Source organism: Pyrus communis, chromosome 8 (genome assembly GCF_963583255.1).
Source record: "Pyrus communis chromosome 8, drPyrComm1.1, whole genome shotgun sequence".
Lineage (NCBI taxonomy): Eukaryota > Viridiplantae > Streptophyta > Magnoliopsida > Rosales > Rosaceae > Pyrus > Pyrus communis.
The window spans coordinates 22127729-22150051 of record NC_084810.1 but is presented as its reverse complement, the minus strand read 5'-3'; the positions used below and the strand labels follow the sequence as shown (position 1 = coordinate 22150051).

Below are 22323 nucleotides of genomic sequence, written 5' to 3'. Positions count from 1 at the left end.
ATTGAAACCTAATTGTTCTTTTCTATAATTTGAGAAATTGTGATTTGCTACACATCTGTCCAAAGTGAGTGTGCGGGCGTGTGCCCTATTAATCTGAGGACTCAAAATTAATACCAACTTCAAGTAATTTTTATTTTCAAGCTTTTGTTTCTCCTTCTCCCTACCTCAACGCTTGTTCCTCCTCTCAAACAATTCAGTCTTCAACTAGTAATAGAAACGAAAGGGTCACCAAACGAACGATGTCAACTCTTACATGATTTGACATGCCTCACTGTTCGTTCACAAATCAAGATCACGAAAAGGCCTACTCGACATTAGTCATGACCATTCAACATCCACAACCAAATAGTAAGGCTTTGGTGGGTGTGTGTTTATTTTCACGGCTCCATCTTATCTTTTTGGCTTTTATGAAACCATTTTTGTTTTGTTTTTCATATAACACATTGTTTTTCTGCCCTTTTTTTCCTTTGAGAAACGTTGATTTCATCACTCCATTAAGGAACTTGTAGGGTTAAACAAGTGAAACCCCCAAAATGAAAGAACAGAAAGCCAATGTTTTGTTCAAAATGATTTACTATATATGTTTGTCAGTCAGCATAGTCCATGTTTGTATCAACTACATTACAGTGATTGACCAAAATTTTATAGATTAATGCATTAGGATACAAAGTTTTATTCCATTAGATGCAGGAAGCCTTATTACGAAATCTTATATGCATACAAAAACCAGTTGGCTGCAATTAGATTCTTAGAATGACCTAATAAGATCTACAAGATCATTCAAGGAACCATAAAGAGAGCCGCTCTTAAAACTCGCTTCTATTTTCTCCTTCAATTCCAAGGCTCTCACCCTCATTTCCTTCCCCTCAATATCTACCATAAGTTTTCTAACTGCTCTCTCTGTCTCTCCTCTCTCTATCTCATTCTCCAATTGTAGGCCTATTTTCCATACTTGGCTGAGATACCTTGCATGTACCTTCTGATCGTAGGAAAACGGCTTGCATATCATTGGAACTCCCTCAGATATACTTTCCAGGGTTGAGTTCCAACCACAATGGCTCCAAAACCCGCCAACTGCGTCGTGAGCCAGAATTTCCTTCTGCGGTGCCCATTGCACAAGGCAGCCTCTTTCTCCTATAGCTTTTTTGAAACCTTGAGGCAATAGATCGATCCAATCGGAACCACAAACTGAGCCAGGTCTTATCACCCACAAGAATTGTTGCTCGCTGTTAGCTAATCCCCAAGCCATTTCATCTAGATCTTTCTTGGCGATGGAGGCTAGACTCCCCAGGCTTACATAGATTACTGAGTTATGAGATTGCTTGTCAAGCCACTCAATGCAGCTGGTGTCTTCTTCTAGTAAACTACTAGAGGCTGCTGTTGCAATCTTGTGAAGAGGACCTATAGAGAAGATTGGAACTTGGCATTGCTGCTGGATCTGTTCTAGTGATGATTGTTCAAGGCAGTCCGGGGTGTTCCAAATGATGGCTGAGGATGTCCTCACATTTTGTGCATTCACCATTAGTTTCGAATAATTTTCAAGCGTGTCAAAAGTGGAGATGGGCAGATCCTTGAATCTGAGGGGATGAAGCTCAGGCACCGGTTTCAGTGACAATGAGTCTGTGATCCAGAGTTTGTCATAGTTACAAGTAATAAAAACTAACCTAACACATAAGTAATAAGACATATGAATTAGGTTCTTCCCTCATTGTCACAAAGACATTAGTTGAAAATAAAAGGTTTAGGATAAATATAGAATTCTCTACAATCTCACAATTTTCAAATATAACTTCAATTTTTTATTCTTCTCCATAAAAAGGTATTTTTAAGATTACAAATGAGCAATATTAGAAAATAAATCAAAACAATCATTTGTCAACAAGACAAGGAAATCTAGACCAAATCAAATCATATCAAAACCCTAATTAAATCAAATCCTAAAATACTTTCTATTTATTTTCCAAACCATCCCCTTCAAACCATGGTTCTAAAAAATGCTAGACGCTAGTTGGACGGCAGACTGAGACCTAACGCTTAGGCGGAACTTAGGCGGATTTAGTAAATTTAACATAAATATATAACTAAATATTGAGATATGTTAATTTTTAAAAGGAATAATATATATATATATATATATATATGTATGTGTAATTTTGTAACTTAATATTTTTAGTATATAATATGGTTTGGTGTTTAAAAAAATAATACAACATAAAAAATAAAAAATAAAAGAAAGAAAAAAAAACCCACGAGCCCTCCACCTCTCCCACATCATTCCAATCGGTGGAACCCATATCAAAAGATTCGTTCTACCTCTCTCACATTACCCAATGTCTCAATCCCATGTCAAAGATTTTATAGTGCCAAAAATATTTAAAAAATCAATTATAATTTTTAATGATAAGGTTAGTGGTGGGCAATGGCAGTAAATGCAGAAAGTGGTGCACATTACAAGACCATTTTGACACTTAGGAAAACGGAAAGCCCATTATTTTGGGTTTTTCATTCTGTTTCCTCTTCCTCCTCCTCCTCTCTCACATCTCATCTCCTATTTGGTTATTTTTCTGTTTCGTCTTCCTCCTCTTTCCTCTGTAAATTTCGTTCTTCTTCGAGTCTAGCTTCGCGAGAGCATGAGTTGCAGATGCAAGTCTGCTTAAACCAGATAGCATGATTTAGAGTAGTGCAGAAGACGATGACAAGAGCTGTGCATAGAGCCGAAAAAGAGAGTTTGAAACGAAAGTTGCAGAACCAGCGGCGGAGGAAAACAAGATTCAATCCGCCTAGACATGCCGCACCGCTTAGAGCGCCTAGCTCCCTCCCGATTTCTGTAAACGATTTGCCCCAAATCACCTCAAGCCTCCACCGTCCAGCGATTAAGCACCGCCTAGAGCGATTTTCAGAACACTGCTTCAAACTGATGATGTGAAATCTTGAGTTTGCCAAGAAGGAATTAAGATTTAATTCAATAGCCCTTCATGGGACCATGAAGTGAGCCAAACGTGTAAGAAATCTTAATTGATACGCTGAAACCAACGTAAATCTTTTCAAAAACTAAACAAATCATAATCTGTCAGAACTAGCATTTTTTTGAACTTCCAGCTAGAACTACCTCAATCTTTTCGAAAGCCCAACTACAACAAACATGTTTTTTTGAAGACAACTAACAAATCATAATCTTCAAAACTAATACCTCTTTTTCAAAGCTTAATTAGAACTAAACGCTAATCTTTTCGAAATTTCAATTAGAACTAACGTGTTTTTTTCAAAATTTCGATAAATAAATCTCTTGATATGTTCGAACTAACGCCTCTTTTTGAAAGTCACATTGAAACAAACGCTAATTTTTTTAAAAGCCCAACTAATACTAACATCTCTTAATATGTTAGAGCTAACGTCTCTTTTTGAAAGTCACATTGAAACAAACGCTAATCTTTTTGAAAACCCAACTAATAGCAACACTTTTTTTTAGAAGCCCCAATCACCAAATCTCATTTTTCCTTTAATTTTTTTTTTTTCGTTCTTCTTGTTTTTGTTTTTTCCCTTAAACTACAAAATCAAACTAAACTCATAAGAAAAAATAAAATAAACACAAAAAACAACATGACAGGACACATATCCTACCATGAAGGTTTTTATTTTCCTATTCTCTTTCCTTCAAGGCATCAAAAACCACATACTTTTTCTTCCCTTTTTTCTTTTTCATGGGTGGAAATTTATCTTTTTCCGACAATCGTACATAATCTTCATCTTCAGGTTCATGGTTTGTGGGTGCACAAAGAAAATTAGATTTGTGCACCTACAGGTGAACGCTCACATCAAAGTTCAACTAAGAATCGAACTTTACTTTGATACCAAGTTGAAAATAAAAGGTTTAGAATAAATTTAGAATTCTCTACAATCACACAATTCTCAAATACAACTTCAATTCTTTATTCTTCTCCGAAATATTTATAAGATTACAAATGAGCAATACTAGGAAATAAATCAAAATAATCTTTTGTCTAAAAGACAAGGAAACCTAAACCAAATCAAATCATGTCAAAATGCTAATTAAACCAAATCACTAATTAAATCAAATCCTAAAATACTTTCTTTTTTATATGGGTAAATTACATTTTCATACCTCAGGTTTGGGGTCTTTTTCAATTATTTACAACATCTTCAAAACATTTCACTTTCATACCTTAAGTACTATTTTATTTCAAAATAAGACCTCCATTACATTTTCCGTCCATTGATCCGTTAAGTGCTGACGTGGCTGCCACATATATGCGACGTGGCTGCCAAATGTCAACCACGTGGCAAAAAAAAATGATTTTTTAGTTTCTTTTTAAAAAATCTGAATTAAAAAAAAATTGAAACCCATCCCTAAACATGGCACCCCCTGTCCCCTAAAACCCGCAAGAAGAAGGAGAAGAAGAAGAAGAAGAAGAAGGAGCAGGTGTGGGAACCCCACCCCCTTGCGGGACGCACCTGCCTTCTCTCCCCCCCACCCCAACCCCGATGACCTCTATATTTTTGAGATTTTCACTGCGGGTAAGTTTCGAAAATACTTTGAGATTGGGAGTTTGAGTTTGAGATGATTGTTGGATTAATTTTGTAGTAGATCCATCTAATCTCATGTGGGATTTTTGGGGGTGGGTGATGGGGGATTTTTGGGAGGGGTGATGGGGGATGGAAGAAAGGGGTGGCTCAGGTGGGATTTTGGGGTGAGTGATGATGGATGGGAGAAAGGGGGTGGGTCGGGGAAGACAATTTTTGGGTTTTTTTTTTTTTTTTTTCCTCCTCCTCCTCCTCTTCTTCTTTTTGGCGGTGGGCATGGGGGGATGAACTGGGTTTGGTCTTTTTTTTCTTTTCCTCTCCTTCTTCTTCTTCTTCTTCTTCGTCTTGTTGTTGTTGTTGCAGGTTTAGGGATGGGGGTGGTTGCGGGGAGATAGGATGGGATGGGTTTCAATCAATTTTTTTATTTTTTCCTCCCTTTAGGGATGGGTTTCATTTTTTTTTTTTTTTTGAGAAAATTCAGATTTTTTTAAAATAAAAATCATTTTTTTGTCACGTGGCAGGTATTTGGCAGCCACGTCAGCACTTAACGGATCAATGGATGGAAAATGTAACAGAGATATTATTTTGAAATAAAATAATACTTAAGATATGAAAGTGAAATGTTTTGAAGATGTTGTAAGGAATTGAAATAGACCCCAAACCTGAAGTTTGAAAGTGTAATTTACCCTTTTTATATTCCAACAATATTTAGGTCTACTACTATTTTTGAGCATGGGAATTAAATTTCTTCCGTCAATTTTGTCATAACATTTCTTAAAAATGGAGGGAAAAGGAAGGTACGAACCTGGAAGTGGGAAAGGAATATAACCCTTTGAATGGAGTCGTAGGAGAGCACTGCGAGCAATGAAATTGGTAGCGCTATTAGGCCGTAAGATGAGGCTTGGGATGTTTAGATTATTGGCCACAGGTTCCGGAAAGTACACGAGTTCGTCATGGATGATGCAGGTGATGTCGTTCCGCGCTTCTTGCTTCATCAATTGAGTCAGGCATTGTTGGAAGCTTTCTTTGCAATTGGCATTAATAGCTAATAGAATGCCTATTGGATTCCCAGACGAAATCTGGCCTGCAGTTAAGCCGTCTGGTATTGAAAGAAAGGTGAAGTTATGGTGGTTTGAAGGGTTTGGAGAGTTGAAGTGGGTGTGAACAACTGTAATGGAAAAGCCCTTTGAGTGGAGGAAGGCACCCAGCTGAAGCATTGGATTTATGTGGCCTTGGTAAGGAGCTGGGACTAACACCAACGTCCCTTGACTCCTCTGTGTTTTCTTTTCCATTTCCCCCCCCCCTTAATCTCTCTCTAGCTCTCTCACTTACACATAGCTAGGCACACTCAAACATCTTGCAGCTGGGGCAACTGCTTATTGCTCGACTTTCTTATAAAGTATAAAGATTACTGCTCTATTTCAGAGAAATTTCGAAAAGTCGTCAACTTCTAGAAATTTTAGACTTTTGGCCGAATTGTTTAGACTTTATTTTAACCACCGGAGGGGCCTCTATCATTCTCGAGTGGGGTACTAGCGGAAGATCACTGAGGGAGCCCCGACTAGCTATATATATTTTCAAAACAAATCATGAGACTCTGTATTTAGGTTTCGTGCATTAACCGTATTTTGTTACATCTTAACTATTCTCGTAATCTAACAGCGCAAGACATGGCACATCAAATTTAATAGCTACTTTCAATTTAACACTGTTAAGTCTAAATAAAATAAAAGTAAAAAAACAAAAACAGTAAAAAACCTATCAAAAGCCACACCCCGACATGAGAGATGATCCTCTCCGGACCCAATCCCAACGGATCCTCCGGATCCTTCTTCTTTAAGGGCCGAGTCGGAGTCGGCGTCGTGCTTTCCCTGAGTCGGCATCGGCCGAAGTCGGCTTCGTGGCCTCCCCGGAGCTAGTTGTCGACAACGTCGTAAAAGTGGTGAGTCGACTCGTCGTTCTAAAGTTTCCCATAAACAAACAAAAAGAGTGAAGAAGAAAGGATTGTTGAAGAAGAAGAATTGAAGGACATGAGGAAGCAGAAGCTAAACTGCAGAGAAAAATGAAGTCCGGTGGGATTGTGTCCGGAGAAGATCCTCTTCCTCCACCTCCCCGGGGCGACATGACCCATTACCCAGTCCACCCCACCCCACCGGCGGCAGTCAAAAACCTATTCTTGCAATTAATTTGTTAAAAAGTAGTTTTAGTTTTTTCAATTTGGCACACATGTTTTACACACTTCGATAAGATGTTGCTGACTGAATTTTTGAGGTAGAATTTTATCTTGTTCATAATATACTACAGAGATGCCAGATTTTTATGCAGACGGTGAAAAAGGCAAATTTTGCGAATTATAGGGTTTTATTTTTTTTTATTTTTTATGTAGGCTTAACAGAATTAAATTGAAGTTAACTATTAAATTTGATGTGTCATATTTTGTCGTTAGATTATGAGAATGGCTGAGATGTAGCAAAATACGGGTAAATACACGAAGTCTAAATGTAGAGATTCGTAATCTTTCTAAACTCTTAAGAAAATGAAGACATACTAAAATCCTTAGGCCTGGTTTGTTAGAGAAAATTGGTTTAGATAAGATTATTCATTATATCGAAGAAATTTGGAAGAAATGGATGATAATTTTTCGTTTTCTATCCAAGTTGAAGGTCATGATTATAAACAAAAATTCCTTTTAATCTTACCATTTTTATGATAATTAGTAAGGATATCTTTTATTAGTGTGTAAACTTCAATTTAAACAAAAAGTAATAATTGTCATTCATTTCTTGCTTCAAAGTGACTAGTGATATGCAAGTCAATCCCATCTAACAAAATGAGGCCGTAATGTGTTAAAAAGGCTAGTTTTTTAATTTTGCTCTAGTCCTTCTCATTTGGTAGGCCAATTAATTAATAATGTTGTCTATTTTCTTAAATTCTTTAGTACATAAGCATGTGGTTCTCACTTCTCAGCATAGGTTGTTTATATTCTTAATCAAATGTTATATCGCGTGTCTATTCAAAATGTTCGTATTGTGCATGTATTCGTCATGCATGACCTTATATATAGCGGCCAGATGTGTTTATCAGTCCACGTCTTCTTGGATTAAGATAGGGTATGATTTCTCATTCTCATGCATAAAGAAGTGGTTGAAACTTGAAAATCTATTCCAGCCTACGGGGTACTGTGTTTGTTTTATAATAAGAGAAATGCTAAGACTTTCTCAACAGTGGAACTTTATGAATTCTTTGTTACTTTATATTTGGTATAATATTTTTAATATTGCCACGTTAAAAAAAAAAAAAAAAAGTTAAATTATGGGTGACAAAGCGTTCATAGAGAATTCATTTTTAAGAGAGTCACCATTTCTCTTATAATAATTCACTTTTCATGTTCTTATTAGGTATCCCTTTAATAATAATTTTGTCTTTCATTTTAGTATACACACAAAGAAGAAATGAATTGGCAAAATGAGAGAAAGAAGTAAATAAAAGTACTGAAATTTTTTAACATATGCTAAAACTCAGAATGAACTGAGATGGTGTTCATAAGCACAATGTTCTCTCCATTTTTATGTCCCTGAGATTTCCTTTTTTTTTTCCCTTCATTTTCCCTTCTCCGGCATCTTCTTTCATTAGTCAGGTCAGTTTTCACATCAATTCTTCTATTTATTATCTGTGTGTTTCGTCAGAAAATCTCATGGAAAATATCGCATAAAATGATTGAATTGTATTACATCCCACATCAATTCTTCTATTTATTATCTGTTTGTTTCCACAGAAAATCTCACGGAAAATATTGCAAAAATTGATTGAATTGTATTATATCTCACATCAATTCTTCTATTTATTATTTATTATCTCGACATGGGCAACTTGCTGGGCATCTTGGGTTTGCGCTAGGGGTGGGTTTGGTTCAAACAGTTAGGTTTTTTTGCTAAAATTGAAACCGAACCGAAGTTCGGTTTTTTATTTTTCCATTTTTTTAAACCCATCCCTAGTCTATGTCTCTTTACTATGGCTTGGGCCTCTTGGTTGTTGTTTGGGCCTCTACCCTAGGCCTCCTGCTCATGGGTTGCAACTGCAACGACAGTGTGGATTGCTACTTTATGGCCACGTGGTGGCTGGTGAGCAATGGCACTGGTGATGGTCGTGCTCTGCGACGGTGTGGCTCTTCCTGCCGTCGCATTGGGCCTCGAGAATTGTCGACGTGGGGCTATGTCTTTCCCTCCATTCTCCGGTCTAAATCCTTGAATTCCGTTCGTCATGGTTTCATTTCTGCCATCGTATTTCTTCGCGAGGGCTATTCCTCTAGGGTTATAAAAAAAAAAAAAATTCTAGGAATTGGAACGTATGGGAAAATTTATGTAAAAAAGAGTAAAATTCGAAACGTGAATGCGAGAACCTTCTTCGAGCGTTTGAATGAAGATCTCAACAAAAGCACCAATCTGTTTGTAATAGCAAAAATATGCCGTCTTAAATCTTGACGAATTTGTACCTACAAAATAACCACTATCCTTGATCAAATGCCAAAGCCACACGCGCTACAAAGTGGGGAATGGGGTTTGGTCAATGGATCTTCGATGCCCGGCCATGGGGTTTGGGTTTTGCCCTACACTTGGAGGCATCCTATTAGCCAATGTGTGTCATCTGTTGGAAGAATGATGAAATAATATTTCCAAGATATGAATTAGGAGAACATATTTTGGGATAATAGTGAAAGTATCCCAAATTGATTGTAAATAAGGATTTCTTACTTATTGAGTTGATTTTCAATTGAGAACGTATTAAAAATAGGATTTAGCAATTAACCCTATCTTTAATACATTTGACTTTTCCATGCCATGAGTATGAGAGCTTTGAGCAATCGTCGTCTACTGCTTGAACTTCTAGGGATGCTGAGCTGCGGATGGGAATATTTGTGCCCTTCCCATTGAGTGCGATCTTGTTTTTATTGAGAAAAAAGTTCATGTGTCGTCTCCAGGATTTTTGGAGTTATTTTTTGGCTCCACATATATCTTTTACTATTCGATTCAATTCTCCAGTTTCGTGATTTTTATGTCCACACCTAATAGCATAAATAGATAAAGGTGTTACTCTCTTTTTGTCGAGCAAACCTTACATATCTTTCTTGTAATTATCCAATGTTTATGAAAAATAAAGGCTTTTTAGCAAAATTAGTCCCTGAGATTAGCATAACTCCTCACTTTGGTTCCTGAAATTTGAAATCGTTAGAAGTGGTCCCTAAGTTTGGCCACCATAGTAATTATTTTGGTAATTTCGTGAAAAGTTCTGTTAAATAAAGGTAAAATGACAAAATACCCTCAATTTAATTAACAAATTGACCAAAATGATTTGACAAAAATTGAAGATATTTTTATAATTTTCTTCCTTATTTAAAGAATATTTTTTACGGAATGACTAAAATGATTGATGATAGACAAATTCAGGAACCACTTATATTGATTTCAAATCTTAAAGGCGGAAGTGATGAGTTATGCCAATTTCAAGGACCAACTTAACTAATTAAATAGATTAAATAACACACAATTACTTAATTTTTCCTAAAAAAAAATGTTACCCAATTGTGTTAATTGTTTATTTTGGTCAAAATTAATTAGTTAAACACCTATTAATTTAACCATGTCAAACACATCTCACTACTACTGCACTCTTCACCTTCATATGTTGGCCGTGTACTTTGTATCATCTAGCACCGCTGGATGCGCCAAAGATACTTAGACAGCATTATCTTATTTGCCCAATGCATGCAGCGCCGTGAGCCACATGTCGTTCCAATCTCATAGGAAAGAAATTAAATAATTAAAAAAAAAAAAAAAAAACAGATAAAGGAAAATGGCAATTCAAATGTTGGTTTTTTTTTTCCCTTTCAAAAATTAAACAGTAGCAGTTGTTGATGAAATTTAGAACTTATTTAGAAGTGCTATTAAAAATGGTTAAAAAAAATTTCAGTGAAAATACTTTTAAAATCAATCCTTAATTAGTAAAAATCTAATTAGATCATAAAGAAAGAACTGAAGTGCTTCACATATCTGGTGCTTCTTTTAAAAAATATTTAAAGTGCTTTTAAAACTCAAAATCAATTTCACCAAAACGCTTTCATTTATTTTAAAAGTAATTTCAAACGATAGCTTGTTTAATTATTTTAAAAGCATTTTCAGAATCAATTTCAACAAAATACTTTTAGCCAAAACAATGCGTCAATGTGGTACATTTTTTATACCGTAGTTCGAATTCTTTTTCGATTTATATGAATTTGGTATAATAATAATTTTATCATCTGTAAAAAAAATTAAAAAAATGTAGCAATGAATCACCTTCCACCGATGGCTTTTCAGGTGACTCTGGGACCATGTAGATTTATATTGCCCAGATTACTAATACAAGTAATTGACAATTCCCAAACCAAGATAAGGAAGAATAAAAACACAAAGAAAGAAAGAAAGAAAAATTGGCTATTCAAACGGCAACAATCACTGATGATGTTCACTTGAACTTGGGGCCATGTAAAATAATGTCCAGATAATACATAAATGATAAGATAAATACGTTTGAACGTTGAATAAATAATAAATTGCTTAGTGATATTATGAAACGGTGACAATTTTATCACTCTAATTTTTCTCCATTTGCGTTCTTTCTTCTTCTTTTTGTACCTTTTAATTGAGTAAATAAAATCTGAATCAAAACATATAATACCATGGAAAGTAGTACAGACATGAAAAATATGAGTGCAAAAATTGCTAAAATTGAATTCGTGTATATTTTTTAAATAATAATTTTTAATATTATTTTCATTCACTTGTTAATTTGCTATGGTTGCACTGTAATTTACCAAAATCCTAATTTTCCCGGTTCAGTTTTACCTTTGTACGACATAGTACAAGGTTCAATGTACTATCAGAGACTCATCAGAAATAGAAATATCCAATGTACAATCAGAGACTCATCAGAAATAGAAATACCCAAAGTGAATGCCGACGAGAGAGCCCTCACTCATTTCAACACCCCAACAGAAGCAAATTTTAGAGAGAGAATTTTCAGAGAGAGAGAGAGAGAGAGAGAGAGAGAGAGAGAGATGAATGGTATGGATCACGGCCATGGCATGGGTGGCATGGAATCACCGCCGCCACTATCGTCATCCATGACTAACGGCACGATGATGATGCACCATAAGATGATGATGCACATGACCTTCTTTTGGGGCACAAAGGCGGAAGTCCTCTTCTCCAAATGGCCAGGCACAAACACCGGTATGTATTACGTATCCCTACTCTTTGTCTTTGCCCTAGCGGTCCTCGTCGAGTGGCTCTCCCACTGCCGTCTGATCAGGGCCGGCGGAAGCGACGTCGTTTGTGGACTGGCTCAGACTCTTTTGCATGCAATTAGGGTTGGGTTGGCTTATTTGGTGATGTTGGCGGTCATGTCGTTTAATGCTGGGGTGTTTCTTGTGGCGGTGGCCGGGCATACTGTCGGGTTTTTGCTTTTTGGGAGTAGGGTTTTTAAGAAGAAATCGGATGTTGATGATAAGGGTTCTGATCTTCCTCCAATGAGTTGTTGATTATGTATTTTATTTATGGAATTAATTAGGGCATATTGGGTTTTGAATTTTTTACTTGAATTAAATTGTTTTCCAGATTATGATATGAATTTTGTGCGGTGACCCTGAAAATAATTCATTGTTAGGTTCCAATTTTTGGCAGAAATATCCCTATTTTTTTGGTCAAAGACTCTGAAAAAGTGTATTAATTATTTCCTTAAGTTAGGTTTCATATGTGTGGTTGTGAAGGGGTTCGATGAGCTTTTACAGTCATTTGCCCATGATGTAACAGCAAGTCAACTAGTCAAGTCCTTCGTCAATTAATGACCCACAATTTCATTAGCTGGATTTTTATTTTTTATGAGGCAGGTAATCTGATTATATAAGACCATCTTCAAAGAAGATGTTCAAAACACTACATAGATATATAACAGTAACAAATAACATAACATTTTCTTTAATTGAGATGTCAAATTTAACATGTAAAAGAAGGCTAAGCTGATATGGACAAAGAGATATCAAATTTGAAGCTGCCTTCGAATATGATTTTGTTATTTTCAAAGGCATTCCACTTACCTCATCTTAAATGCTAGCACATTTAAATATTATTTTATTATTTTTCAATAAATAACAACCCAACTTTTATTATTTTTATTTAAAATAAACATAAATGAAACAATAAATTTTGGCATATATGGTGGAATGAAAATATTGATGGTATGCCAAATTGACAAGTAAGCCATCAAAGAAATTTGATGTCTTGAATTTGATGTTTCTTTTAAAGATGCTCTAACAGCAAGGCAAGTCATCTACCTATGTGTCACCAATAATGACGTCAAATATTTTGAAATTGAATAATGGTAGGGAGGCAATTATATTTTTATAAATCATACGACGTGATTGCTATGATTGAATTATTATTTAAGTGTTAAATTAACATATTTATATTTTATTAGTGACACAAATATAGTCTAAAAAATTAGTCTATCTATTATTTATGATTGAATTATCATTTAAGTGTTAAATTAACGTATTTATATTTTATTAATGACACAAATATAGTCCAAAAAATTCATCTATCTTTTATTATTCCTTTGAATTTGACAAAAGTGAAAAGCGTAAGTTTAATTGATTCCTAGCATTACTCTTCTAATATTACATGTAGGAGTTTGAATACATGTAGGGGAATTCAAACTCGAGGCACTCGAATTTGAGTTCTAACATCGACAAGATATGCTATTTTTTCATTTAAATTTAAGTTGTGTTTGGTATCCGGCAATAGATTCATGGAAAATGTTTTTTTTTTCTTTCTTTTCTTTGCTTTTATTTTTTCTTCCAACATTTCCATGAACTCACCGAACATGAATGTTGTGATTATTTAGTGATGAGCAAGGATCGATTCTACAAAAGACATAATTAATTAAAGTAAAAGTAACAACCAAGCTTAAGAATGCATGCTATATATGAATCTTTTTTATAAAATAAAGCAAACAATAGAAACCAAACAAAACCAAACAGTAATAATAAATAAATAAAAAAAAAGAAGAACATGACACTGGATGAAGGATCGTGATGAATGATGGTTGTACTATATGAATAGTGATTTAATGTTTCGAAATTCACTCTCAGCCATCCGCTTCTCAAATTAATGCACCTCTTAGGCAAATCATGTTGTATCCCACATCGACCACACGAGGGTCGATCTTGAGCCTTATATGTCCATGCCCACATGTACCTTTCAGTGAGGCCTTTTGGGGCTGCGGCCTGCAAAAACAAATCCGTGCGGTAGCTGGGTGTCTGCGACATAGTCCAGGCCCAGAATGCCAAAGCGGACAATATCACTACGAGGGAAGGCGGGATGTGACAATTTGGTATCAGAGCCGGACTCGTGTTGGTTCGTGTGTGCCGACGAGGACGTCGGGCTCCCTAAGGGGGGTGGATTGTTGTATCCCACATCGACCACACGAGGGTCGATCTTGAGCCTTATATGTCCATGCCCACATGTACCTTTCAGTGAGGCCTTTTGGGGCTGCGGCCTGCAAAAACAAATCCGTGCGGTAGCTGGGTGTCTGCGACATAGTCCAGGCCCAGAATGCCAAAGCGGACAATATCACTGCGAGGGAAGGCGGGATGTGACAAATCAAGACTTTATTCTTGAAGTTAACATAATAAAGATTTTGGTACAATTCAATATGCAATCTTATCTAATTTCCCCCATAATCATAATAAAAATGCTTGATTCTTGCATGCAACTAGCGTTGCCCTATTTCTTTCTACAACCGTGTGGCTTGTCTTTTGTCCCTAATTTTTTTTGGGTCTTTTGATATAGGCCCAGTCAACCTTAATAAATGCGGAAAAAAAAATTTAGTCAAAATAGTTATTGAAATTGTCATAACTTCTCATTTTGGTCTATAAGATGCAAGATCGATTGAAGGAAAACGACGAGACGAATCAAACAAACAAGCTTCACTGTGACCTGAGATGGATTTCAGGCGTTTGAAAACTTGGATGGTCAAAACTGCGATTGACTTATATTTACAGTTGTTTTATAATTTTCATTATTTCCCGTTCTGTTTTCCTTTGTCGTTAGGATTTTGAAAAATTATATAAACTACTTTTAGGGCTTGTATTGTGCATCTATCATTCAATGAAAATTTAGAAAACAAGAGTTTCTCTCATAATCTCTGGCATTCCAGATATCTATCCAAAGGTAACAGTTTGTGATCCCTAACCTATAACCTCAACTGTGTCATTCTCTCAGCAGCAACATCAGTCCTTATAGCATCCTTCTAGGTCCAGCACAGCAGTTGGTCTTTTAGGCTCTCCATGGTGTTACGGTCCCAAGACCACACAAGCCTTCTGCCCGCATCGGTTTCATGGGCCCAACTCGCGTTATCTCTTCGTTGACGCCCAATTTTCTCACCCGCTTGATCCAAACTATTATTTTGATACCATTGCCGCTCATCATAAAACTGGAAAATCTTCCCTTTTTTCCGCTTCTCTATGTAGTTCAAGTGATGCAATGAATATTAAGCATACTGGTACCGTTCTTGTCACTCTTGGTCCTACTAAATTTCATCTTCGTAATTTATTCTTGAACCTTGAAAAAATTTATTCTCGAACTTCGAAAAACTCTTCTCCCTATTGTTCGCTATTACGAAAATCTTGTTCCTTTTGTTTTCGTTCCTAACTTTTATCAAATCTATGACTTATATACTAGTTTCTTGCTCTTTCAAGGCTCCTGTAAGTATGGACTTTATCCGTTATCCCTGTCGTCTACTGTCTCTGATATCCCTCACGCCTTTGCTGCTATTTCATCGTCCACTTGGCACCAAAGATTTAGTCATCCTTCACCAAAGACTCCGTCATCCTCCGTCGACAACCATGTCTCGTTTATGTTCTAATTTGGGTTTGGGGGATGTCAACATCAACAACTTTTTTTATACGGTTTGTGTTTATTTCGGCAACCTCGCCATTTGGCCAATACGTGGTCCTGCCTCCTGTTTATGAGTCGCCACCCAGGGCCCAACTCACCGAATCCCAGACTGCATCTGCGCCCTTTTCTGCTTCAGTGAGCCCCGCAGGCCCATCTATCACAGATGACCACGTCCGCAATCAGCCCAGCCCAGCCCCGCAGCTAGTTCCACCCTGCCTTTCACCTTTGACACGCGCCCCAGCGCTCCCTCACTCCAGCAACACCAGCAGCCTCTGCCACTTGTCACTGCCGCGCCCTCACTTCAACGAATGAGGATCCTTTCCAGATCCTCTTTGTGAGGATTTCGAGGATCCTCTATTTACATTCGTTTATCGTTTATCGTGCGATTAGAAATCATTGTAAATCTTTTTCTTTAAAATTAACAGTACCTGATGAAAACTGGCTGCACTATGTACGATAGACGGATGTGATTGAAGGATCCCCAGGATCCTCACAAAGAGGATCCGGAGATGATCCTCATTCCCCTTCAGCGAGAGATTTTTCAGTAACATCAACGAGAGATTTTTCTGACCGCTTCATCGTATATCGTGCAGTCAGAAATCATTGTAAATCTTTTTCTTTAAAATTAACGGTACCTGACGAAAACTGGCTGCATTATGTACGATGGACGGATGTGATTGAAGAATCCTCGGGATCCTCACAAGAGGATCAGGAGATGATCCTCATTCCGCTTCAGCGAGAGATTTTTCAATATCCTCAACAAGAGATTCTTTATTTTGCCTGATGAAAGGATTTCGTCTAGAAAGCATGTCTTTTTTTAGTGTTTATCACTCTAATTTTTCTGCATTTGCATTCTTCTTCTTCTTTTTGTACTTTTTAATTGAGTAAATAAAATGACAATCGAAACATCTAATGCCAAGAAAAGTAGCACAGACAAGAAAATTTGGAGTGCAAAAATTGCTAAAATTTAATTCGTGTATAATTTTTTTCTTTTTATTCACTTGTTTAATTTGCTGTGGATGCACTGTAATTTACCAAAATCCTAATTTTCCTAGTTCAGATTGACCTTCGTACTACATAGTACGAGCCCCAATGTACTATCAGAGACTCATAGAAATACAATACTCCAACAACCTATAAATACCCAAAGTCAAACATAGTTAAACAAGTTTCTTATGTCGAGTCTAAAATTGCTAAAATTGACAAGTAGGTGATTATGTTTGAACCTTGAATAAATAAGAAATTGTTTAGTGAAATTTGATTATTATGATAGGGTGACAATTTTATCACTCTAATTTTTCTCAAATTTACATTCTTTCTCCTCTTCCTTTTGTACTTTTTTTTTGAGTAAATAAAATGTCAATCAAATAATATAATACCAAGAAAGTAGTACATATAAGAAATTAGGAGTGCAAAAATTGCTAAAATTGAATTCGTGTATAATTTTTTTGAATAATGAATGTTCATATTTTTTTTTTTTTCATTCACTTGTTTAACTTGCTATGGTTGCACTGTAATTTACCAAAATCCTGATTTTCCTAGTTGAGACAGTGTTGGCTTTGAGAGGGAGCAATATGAGGCATTGCACAAGGCCCCTCGATGTTTTTGCTCCCCATAAATGTATTACTTGGTATATAATTTCTTCAACAATGCAATTAAGTACTACGGTCTAGTGATATTCCTCTTCATTTATAAGTAAGAGGTCTTAGCTAGGTTTGATTCTCGCAAAAAGTGAATTTGACCCACATTATTGGTAGTCCATTGTGAGGCTTAGCTCACTTCTTCACCCCCTTAGTGTAGATAATATTTTTTGTTCAAAAAAAAAAATCTTCAACAATAAATAAATAGAAAATAGTGTAATAGAGAAAAGAAGATTGAATTATTTTTCTCTCATAATTCCATAACTCATAATACTGCTTGTTGAGGATGAAGGGATGAATCTCAAAAAAAATCTTCAACAATAAATAAATAGAAAATAGTGTAATAGAGAAAAAAATATTGAATTATTTTTCTCTCATAATCCCATAACTCATAATATGAAAGGATGAATCTCACATTAATAGGAGGAGGGACCTTACATGTGGTTCTAAGTAAGTTGAGCTACTCCCCATATTGATATTGTCTTGAGATCATTCACTTACTTGGATTGAAGTGCTAACAATTAGATTCATATGCGACATTTAATATATATTATAATACGATTGTTCATTAATTAAATTTATTGATATAGTAAATTTAGGTGTTTTATGTTTTTACTGCTATTATGAAATTTCCTTGACTGTTTCTTAATTGATCATGAGTTTTAATTTTTAAATTTGTATTAGTTTTAACAATATATTAGTTCATTGGCATGTGATTTTCACACACTATTTTTATCTTCCCAGCCATCTCTTTTTTTGTCATCAAATTAAATAAATCAAATAGAAATAACAAGCAAGATTTAACATAAGTGTCATGAGCCCCTAAAAAGGGTGTGTTTATCATTTGCAATGTCTAAAACAAAAATTAGATCTTTTTTTTTTCTTCAAGAAATATTAGCACTTTCCTAAAAGATTACTTTACAAGGCTGTATTTGAAATTTTCGCACACGACTCCAGACGGCAATGTTCAGATTTACCTTCGTACTACATATGTTCAGATTTACCTTCGTACTACATAGTACCAGCCCCAATGTACTATCAGAGACTCATTAGAAATGGAAATACCCAAACAACCTACAAATACCAAAAGTAAATGCAGACGAGAGAGCCCTCACTCATTTCAACACCCCCATAGAAGAAATCTTAGAGAGAGAAACACGAGAAATTTTTTGAGAGAGAAATGGATGGTATGGATCACGGCCATGGCATGGGTGGCATGGCATCATCACCATCATCATCCATGATGGACGGCACGATGATGCACTTGACCTTCTTTTGGGGCACAACGGAGGAATTACTCTTCTCCAAATGGCCAGGCACAAACACGGGCATGTATTGCGTATCCCTACTCTTTGTATTTGCCCTAGCTGTCCTCGTCGAGTGGCTCTCCTACTGCCGTCTGATCAGGGCCGGCGCAAGCGACGTCGTTTGTGGAGTGACTCAGACTCTTTTGCATGCAATTAGGGTTGGGTTAGCTTATTTGGTGATGTTGGCCGTCATGTCGTTTAATGCTGGGGTGTTTCTTGTGGCGGTGGCTGGGCATGCTGTTGGGTTCTTGCTTTTTGGGAGTAGGGTTTTTAAGAAGAAATTGGATGTTGATGATAAGGGTTCTGATCTTCCTCCAATGTGTTGTTGATTATGTATAATACTTCTGGAATTAACTGGGGCATTTTGGGTTTTGATTCTTGACTTGTATTTGCTTTTTTTTTTTTTTTTTTTTTTCAGATCATGATATGAATATTGTTTGGTGAACTTGAAAATAAGTGATTGTTAGGTTCAGATTTTTGGCAGAATTATCTCTATCTTTCTTGTCAAAGACTCTGAAAAGGGTACAATTATTTCCTTAAGTTAGGTTTTATATGTGTTGTTGTGAAGGCCTTGTATGCAACTGCAAGTCAAGTTCTTCGTCAATTAACGACCCAATTTCATTAGCTGGGTTTTTATTTAATTTTATTTTTTCTGAGAAATAAGAATAATAACATTTCATTCCTCTATATTTTGAATTTGACCAAGGGTGAAAAGTGCAAGTTTTAAGGATAATAATTGGGTCTGATTAAAAAAAGGGTAATAATTAGGTCATAACATATATTTAACACTAAGAGCATCTCTAAAGGAGATATCAAATTTTAAATATAAAACTTGAATTTGACAGCTTATGTGGCATTTTAACATTTTTCAAAATTTTGCTCTCCAGCCGGTATATCAAATTAAATATTATTTTATTACACTATTTTCTTTTCTTTTTATTTTATTAAACTATTATTTTTTGGGTCTGAACCATTGAAGGCAGATCAGTCACCACTTTGGCCGTAGACGAAATGGGACTGTTTTGAACTGCAAAAACTGATGGGTTGTCGTCTTCATACTTGGGTCGCGGTCTTTTCCTTTTGGGTGCTGCGGATTCAAATTCAGAATCACAGAAAAAATCATTTGGGGTTGAATAATGAACCCAGGCAAGAAATGAAATTCATCATTACTAAATTGCATCAAATTATAAGCTAATTGCAGGCGATTATCAGCAAACTGTAAATCAAAATTAGAGAAAACAATTAAAAAAAAAATAGTAATTAGGGATTGAGTGATGAGTACCTGAAAAATCAGTAAAAGAAGAGATTGGTGAGCAAGAAGGGCAGCATCCACCAGCAAAGAAAGCAGCATAAAATCAGCAGCGGTAGTGTGGCGGGAACTCATTGCAGACCCACCAGCCTCTTCCGGACAACCGAGGCGTGGGAAGAAGAAGGTGAAGTTGGAGCCGGCGTCGACGATGACACGCTCGGCCGAACAGGGTAGGGGGTGTTGACGAAGAGAGTTGTAGATCTTATAAAAAAATTAATAAAAAAATATTTGACACTGTTGTCAAATTTGACAGTAAGGAGGAGAATTGTTATTCCATGTCATGTCATATCAGATTTGGTTTTTCGATTGGAAAATATTATAGCTTTCATTTTTTACTGTTATTGCTGATTTAGACATTTTGACATCTCCTTTAGAGATGCTCTAAATTCATTTAAATTATGTTGTAGGAATTCAAAACTGGATTCGAATTTGAGATTCGAACATCAAATAGTTATATGCTAATTCTTCATGTAATAAAAATAATTTTGGAATCTAAGATTAATTATAATTTAAGTTTGTGTTAGTATCCGAAAATAGAAAATCATTTTCTTCTTTCTTTTATTTGCATTTATTTTTTTCTCCCGACATTTCCATGAACTTACCGAACATGGATGTTGTGATTATTTACACAGCTAATTAAATAACAAATTTAAACACAAATTTAAATTTCGCAAGCATATAAATTGAACAAATAATATAGTGAGGCGGGTCTTCCTGGACAATCATATTTCATTTCCTTTTTTCCACTCTTCAATCTTACAATGACCCGACCGATTTACTTGTGTAATGATGATGCAATGGATATTATCCATACTGGTAGCGTTTCTGTCACTCAATGATTTGCACGGAGCTTCCCAATCAATCACTTTCTTCACCGAATTATTGTAATGTCCGTTTTGGCAACATCTTAGCCAATACACCTCCAATCCAGCCCGCTCCTGACTTGGTCCTCCCTCGTGTTTATGAATCGCCACTCAGGGCCCAGCTGCCAAACCCAAATCCCCAGCTCTCTGAGTCCCAGAGTGCATCCGCTCTCCTTTCTGCTTCAGTGAGCCCCGCAGGCCCTTCTACCTCTGTTGACCACGTGTGCACCCAGTCTCTTGGCCTGCAGTCCATTCCAACGTCTCTTGTCTCTGCATCTGTACTCCAGCAACACCGGCAGCCTCTGCCACTTGTCACTGCCGCGCCTTCACTCCAACAACAGCAGCCCACTTCTCATGTTGCTCCTTCCCTCACGCAATGAACTCATCCCATGGTGACTCGCCTTCGTGACGGCATTTTCAACTCAAAAATCGCACTTGTGGCACTACTCGGTATCCTCTTTCTCATGCTCTTTTACCATCTATTGATTCTGGTGAATCTACTTGTTTCTCTTAGGACGTCAAGCATCCGGGAAGGCGCCATGCCTTGCCACGCATGAGGAAATTAATGCCTTGCTCCCAAATTAGACATGGTCCCTTGTTCTTCCTAGTCTTGGTCAGAATATTGTTGGGTGCAAATGGCTTTTCCGTATCAAGCACAATCCGTATGGCTTTTTCAAACACTAAAAAGCTCGTCTTGTGTCTAAAGGTTTTCATGAACGTTTAGATATTGGCTATCCGGAAATATTTAGCTCAGTTGTAAAACCGGCCACTATTCACACTGTGTTGAGTCTTGCTATTTCCCGTGCATAGCCACTTCGCCACTTAGATGTGAAAATGCATTCTTACATGGGTTCTTCAGGAAGATGTTTATATATCTCAACATACGGGGTTGTTGATCCTGCTCATCCACATTATGTAGGTCATCTTTAGGAATCCTTATATGGCCTCAAACAAACACCTCATGTGTGGTTCCACCGAATAATTTCATTTTTGTTTCGACTTGGTAGAAAACCAAAGTCAACCTAATTCTTCCCCGTTTATTTTTCGAAAGCCTCATTGTCCATTTATTTTTTACTCCATCTTGGCGATATTGGTACCACTGGCACTTCTGATGATATTCTCTCTCAGTTTACTACTCTTTTTGGCCAGCAATTTGACATCAAAGATTAATTTGGCTCCCCTCAGTTAGTTCCTGGGCTTACAGATTACACATGATTCTATTAGACTTCACATTGCAACTTAAGTATGGTCATGATCCTCTTCAAGAATTCGACATGCTCACTTGCAAACTTGCTTCTACGCCACTTGACGCTAAAATTTCCCTCACCAATTTTGGTGGGTCTGTCCTGGCTTCTCTTACACTGTAACGCAAGTTGGTTGGCTCACTCGCCTTGATATTTCTTTTGCTGTCAATATTGTTGCATAGTATACGAGCTCACCTTGCACTACTCATATAATTGTCGCCAAACGGATTCTCCGTTATGTCGAATGCATAATGGATTAATGGATTTCGGCATCATATTGATCCCTCACTTACTTTTGCCACGTATCTGCTTACTCCGATGTTAATTGGGTTGGTTGTCCTAACACTCACCGTTCCACCATTGGCTATCTTATTTAACTTGGTTCTAATCTCATCTCTTGGTACTCCAAGAAGTAGCCGACTGTCTC

The 22323-nt window shown here is 36.5% G+C and overlaps 3 protein-coding genes across 3 annotated transcripts; 2 read left to right on the top strand and 1 right to left on the bottom strand.

Moving 5' to 3' along the window:
• Positions 1-591: 591 nt before the first annotated feature.
• Positions 592-5856, bottom strand: LOC137743479 (UDP-glycosyltransferase 76E2-like). The gene is made up of 2 exons (XM_068483379.1): positions 5348-5856; positions 592-1620 (listed from the first exon to the last, which is right to left on the bottom strand). Exons 1-2 carry the CDS (start codon positions 5832-5834, stop codon positions 749-751), a joined length of 1359 nt encoding a protein of 452 aa, XP_068339480.1. The 5' UTR covers positions 5835-5856; the 3' UTR covers positions 592-748.
• Positions 5857-11534: 5678 nt separating this feature from the next.
• Positions 11535-12253, top strand: LOC137743535 (copper transporter 2-like). The gene has a single exon (XM_068483448.1). The coding sequence runs from the start codon at positions 11636-11638 to the stop codon at positions 12116-12118; it is 483 nt and encodes a 160-aa protein (XP_068339549.1). The 5' UTR covers positions 11535-11635; the 3' UTR covers positions 12119-12253.
• Positions 12254-18353: 6100 nt separating this feature from the next.
• On the top strand, positions 18354-18809 carry LOC137743140 (copper transporter 1-like). The gene has a single exon (XM_068483038.1). The coding sequence runs from the start codon at positions 18354-18356 to the stop codon at positions 18807-18809; it is 456 nt and encodes a 151-aa protein (XP_068339139.1).
• The last annotated feature ends 3514 nt before the right edge of the window (positions 18810-22323 follow it).

Excerpts from the sequence above, each read along its gene's own strand:
- LOC137743479 (XM_068483379.1), bottom strand. The coding sequence starts at position 5,834 with ATGGAAAAGAAAACACAGAGGAGTCAAGGGACGTTGGTGTTAGTCCCA. Across the intron at positions 1,621-5,347 it reads TATTCCTTTCCCACTTCCAG|ACTCATTGTCACTGAAACCG; the intron begins GTTCGTACCTTC and ends TCTGGATCACAG.
- LOC137743535 (XM_068483448.1), top strand. The coding sequence starts at position 11,636 with ATGAATGGTATGGATCACGGCCATGGCATGGGTGGCATGGAATCACCG.
- LOC137743140 (XM_068483038.1), top strand. The coding sequence starts at position 18,354 with ATGGATGGTATGGATCACGGCCATGGCATGGGTGGCATGGCATCATCA.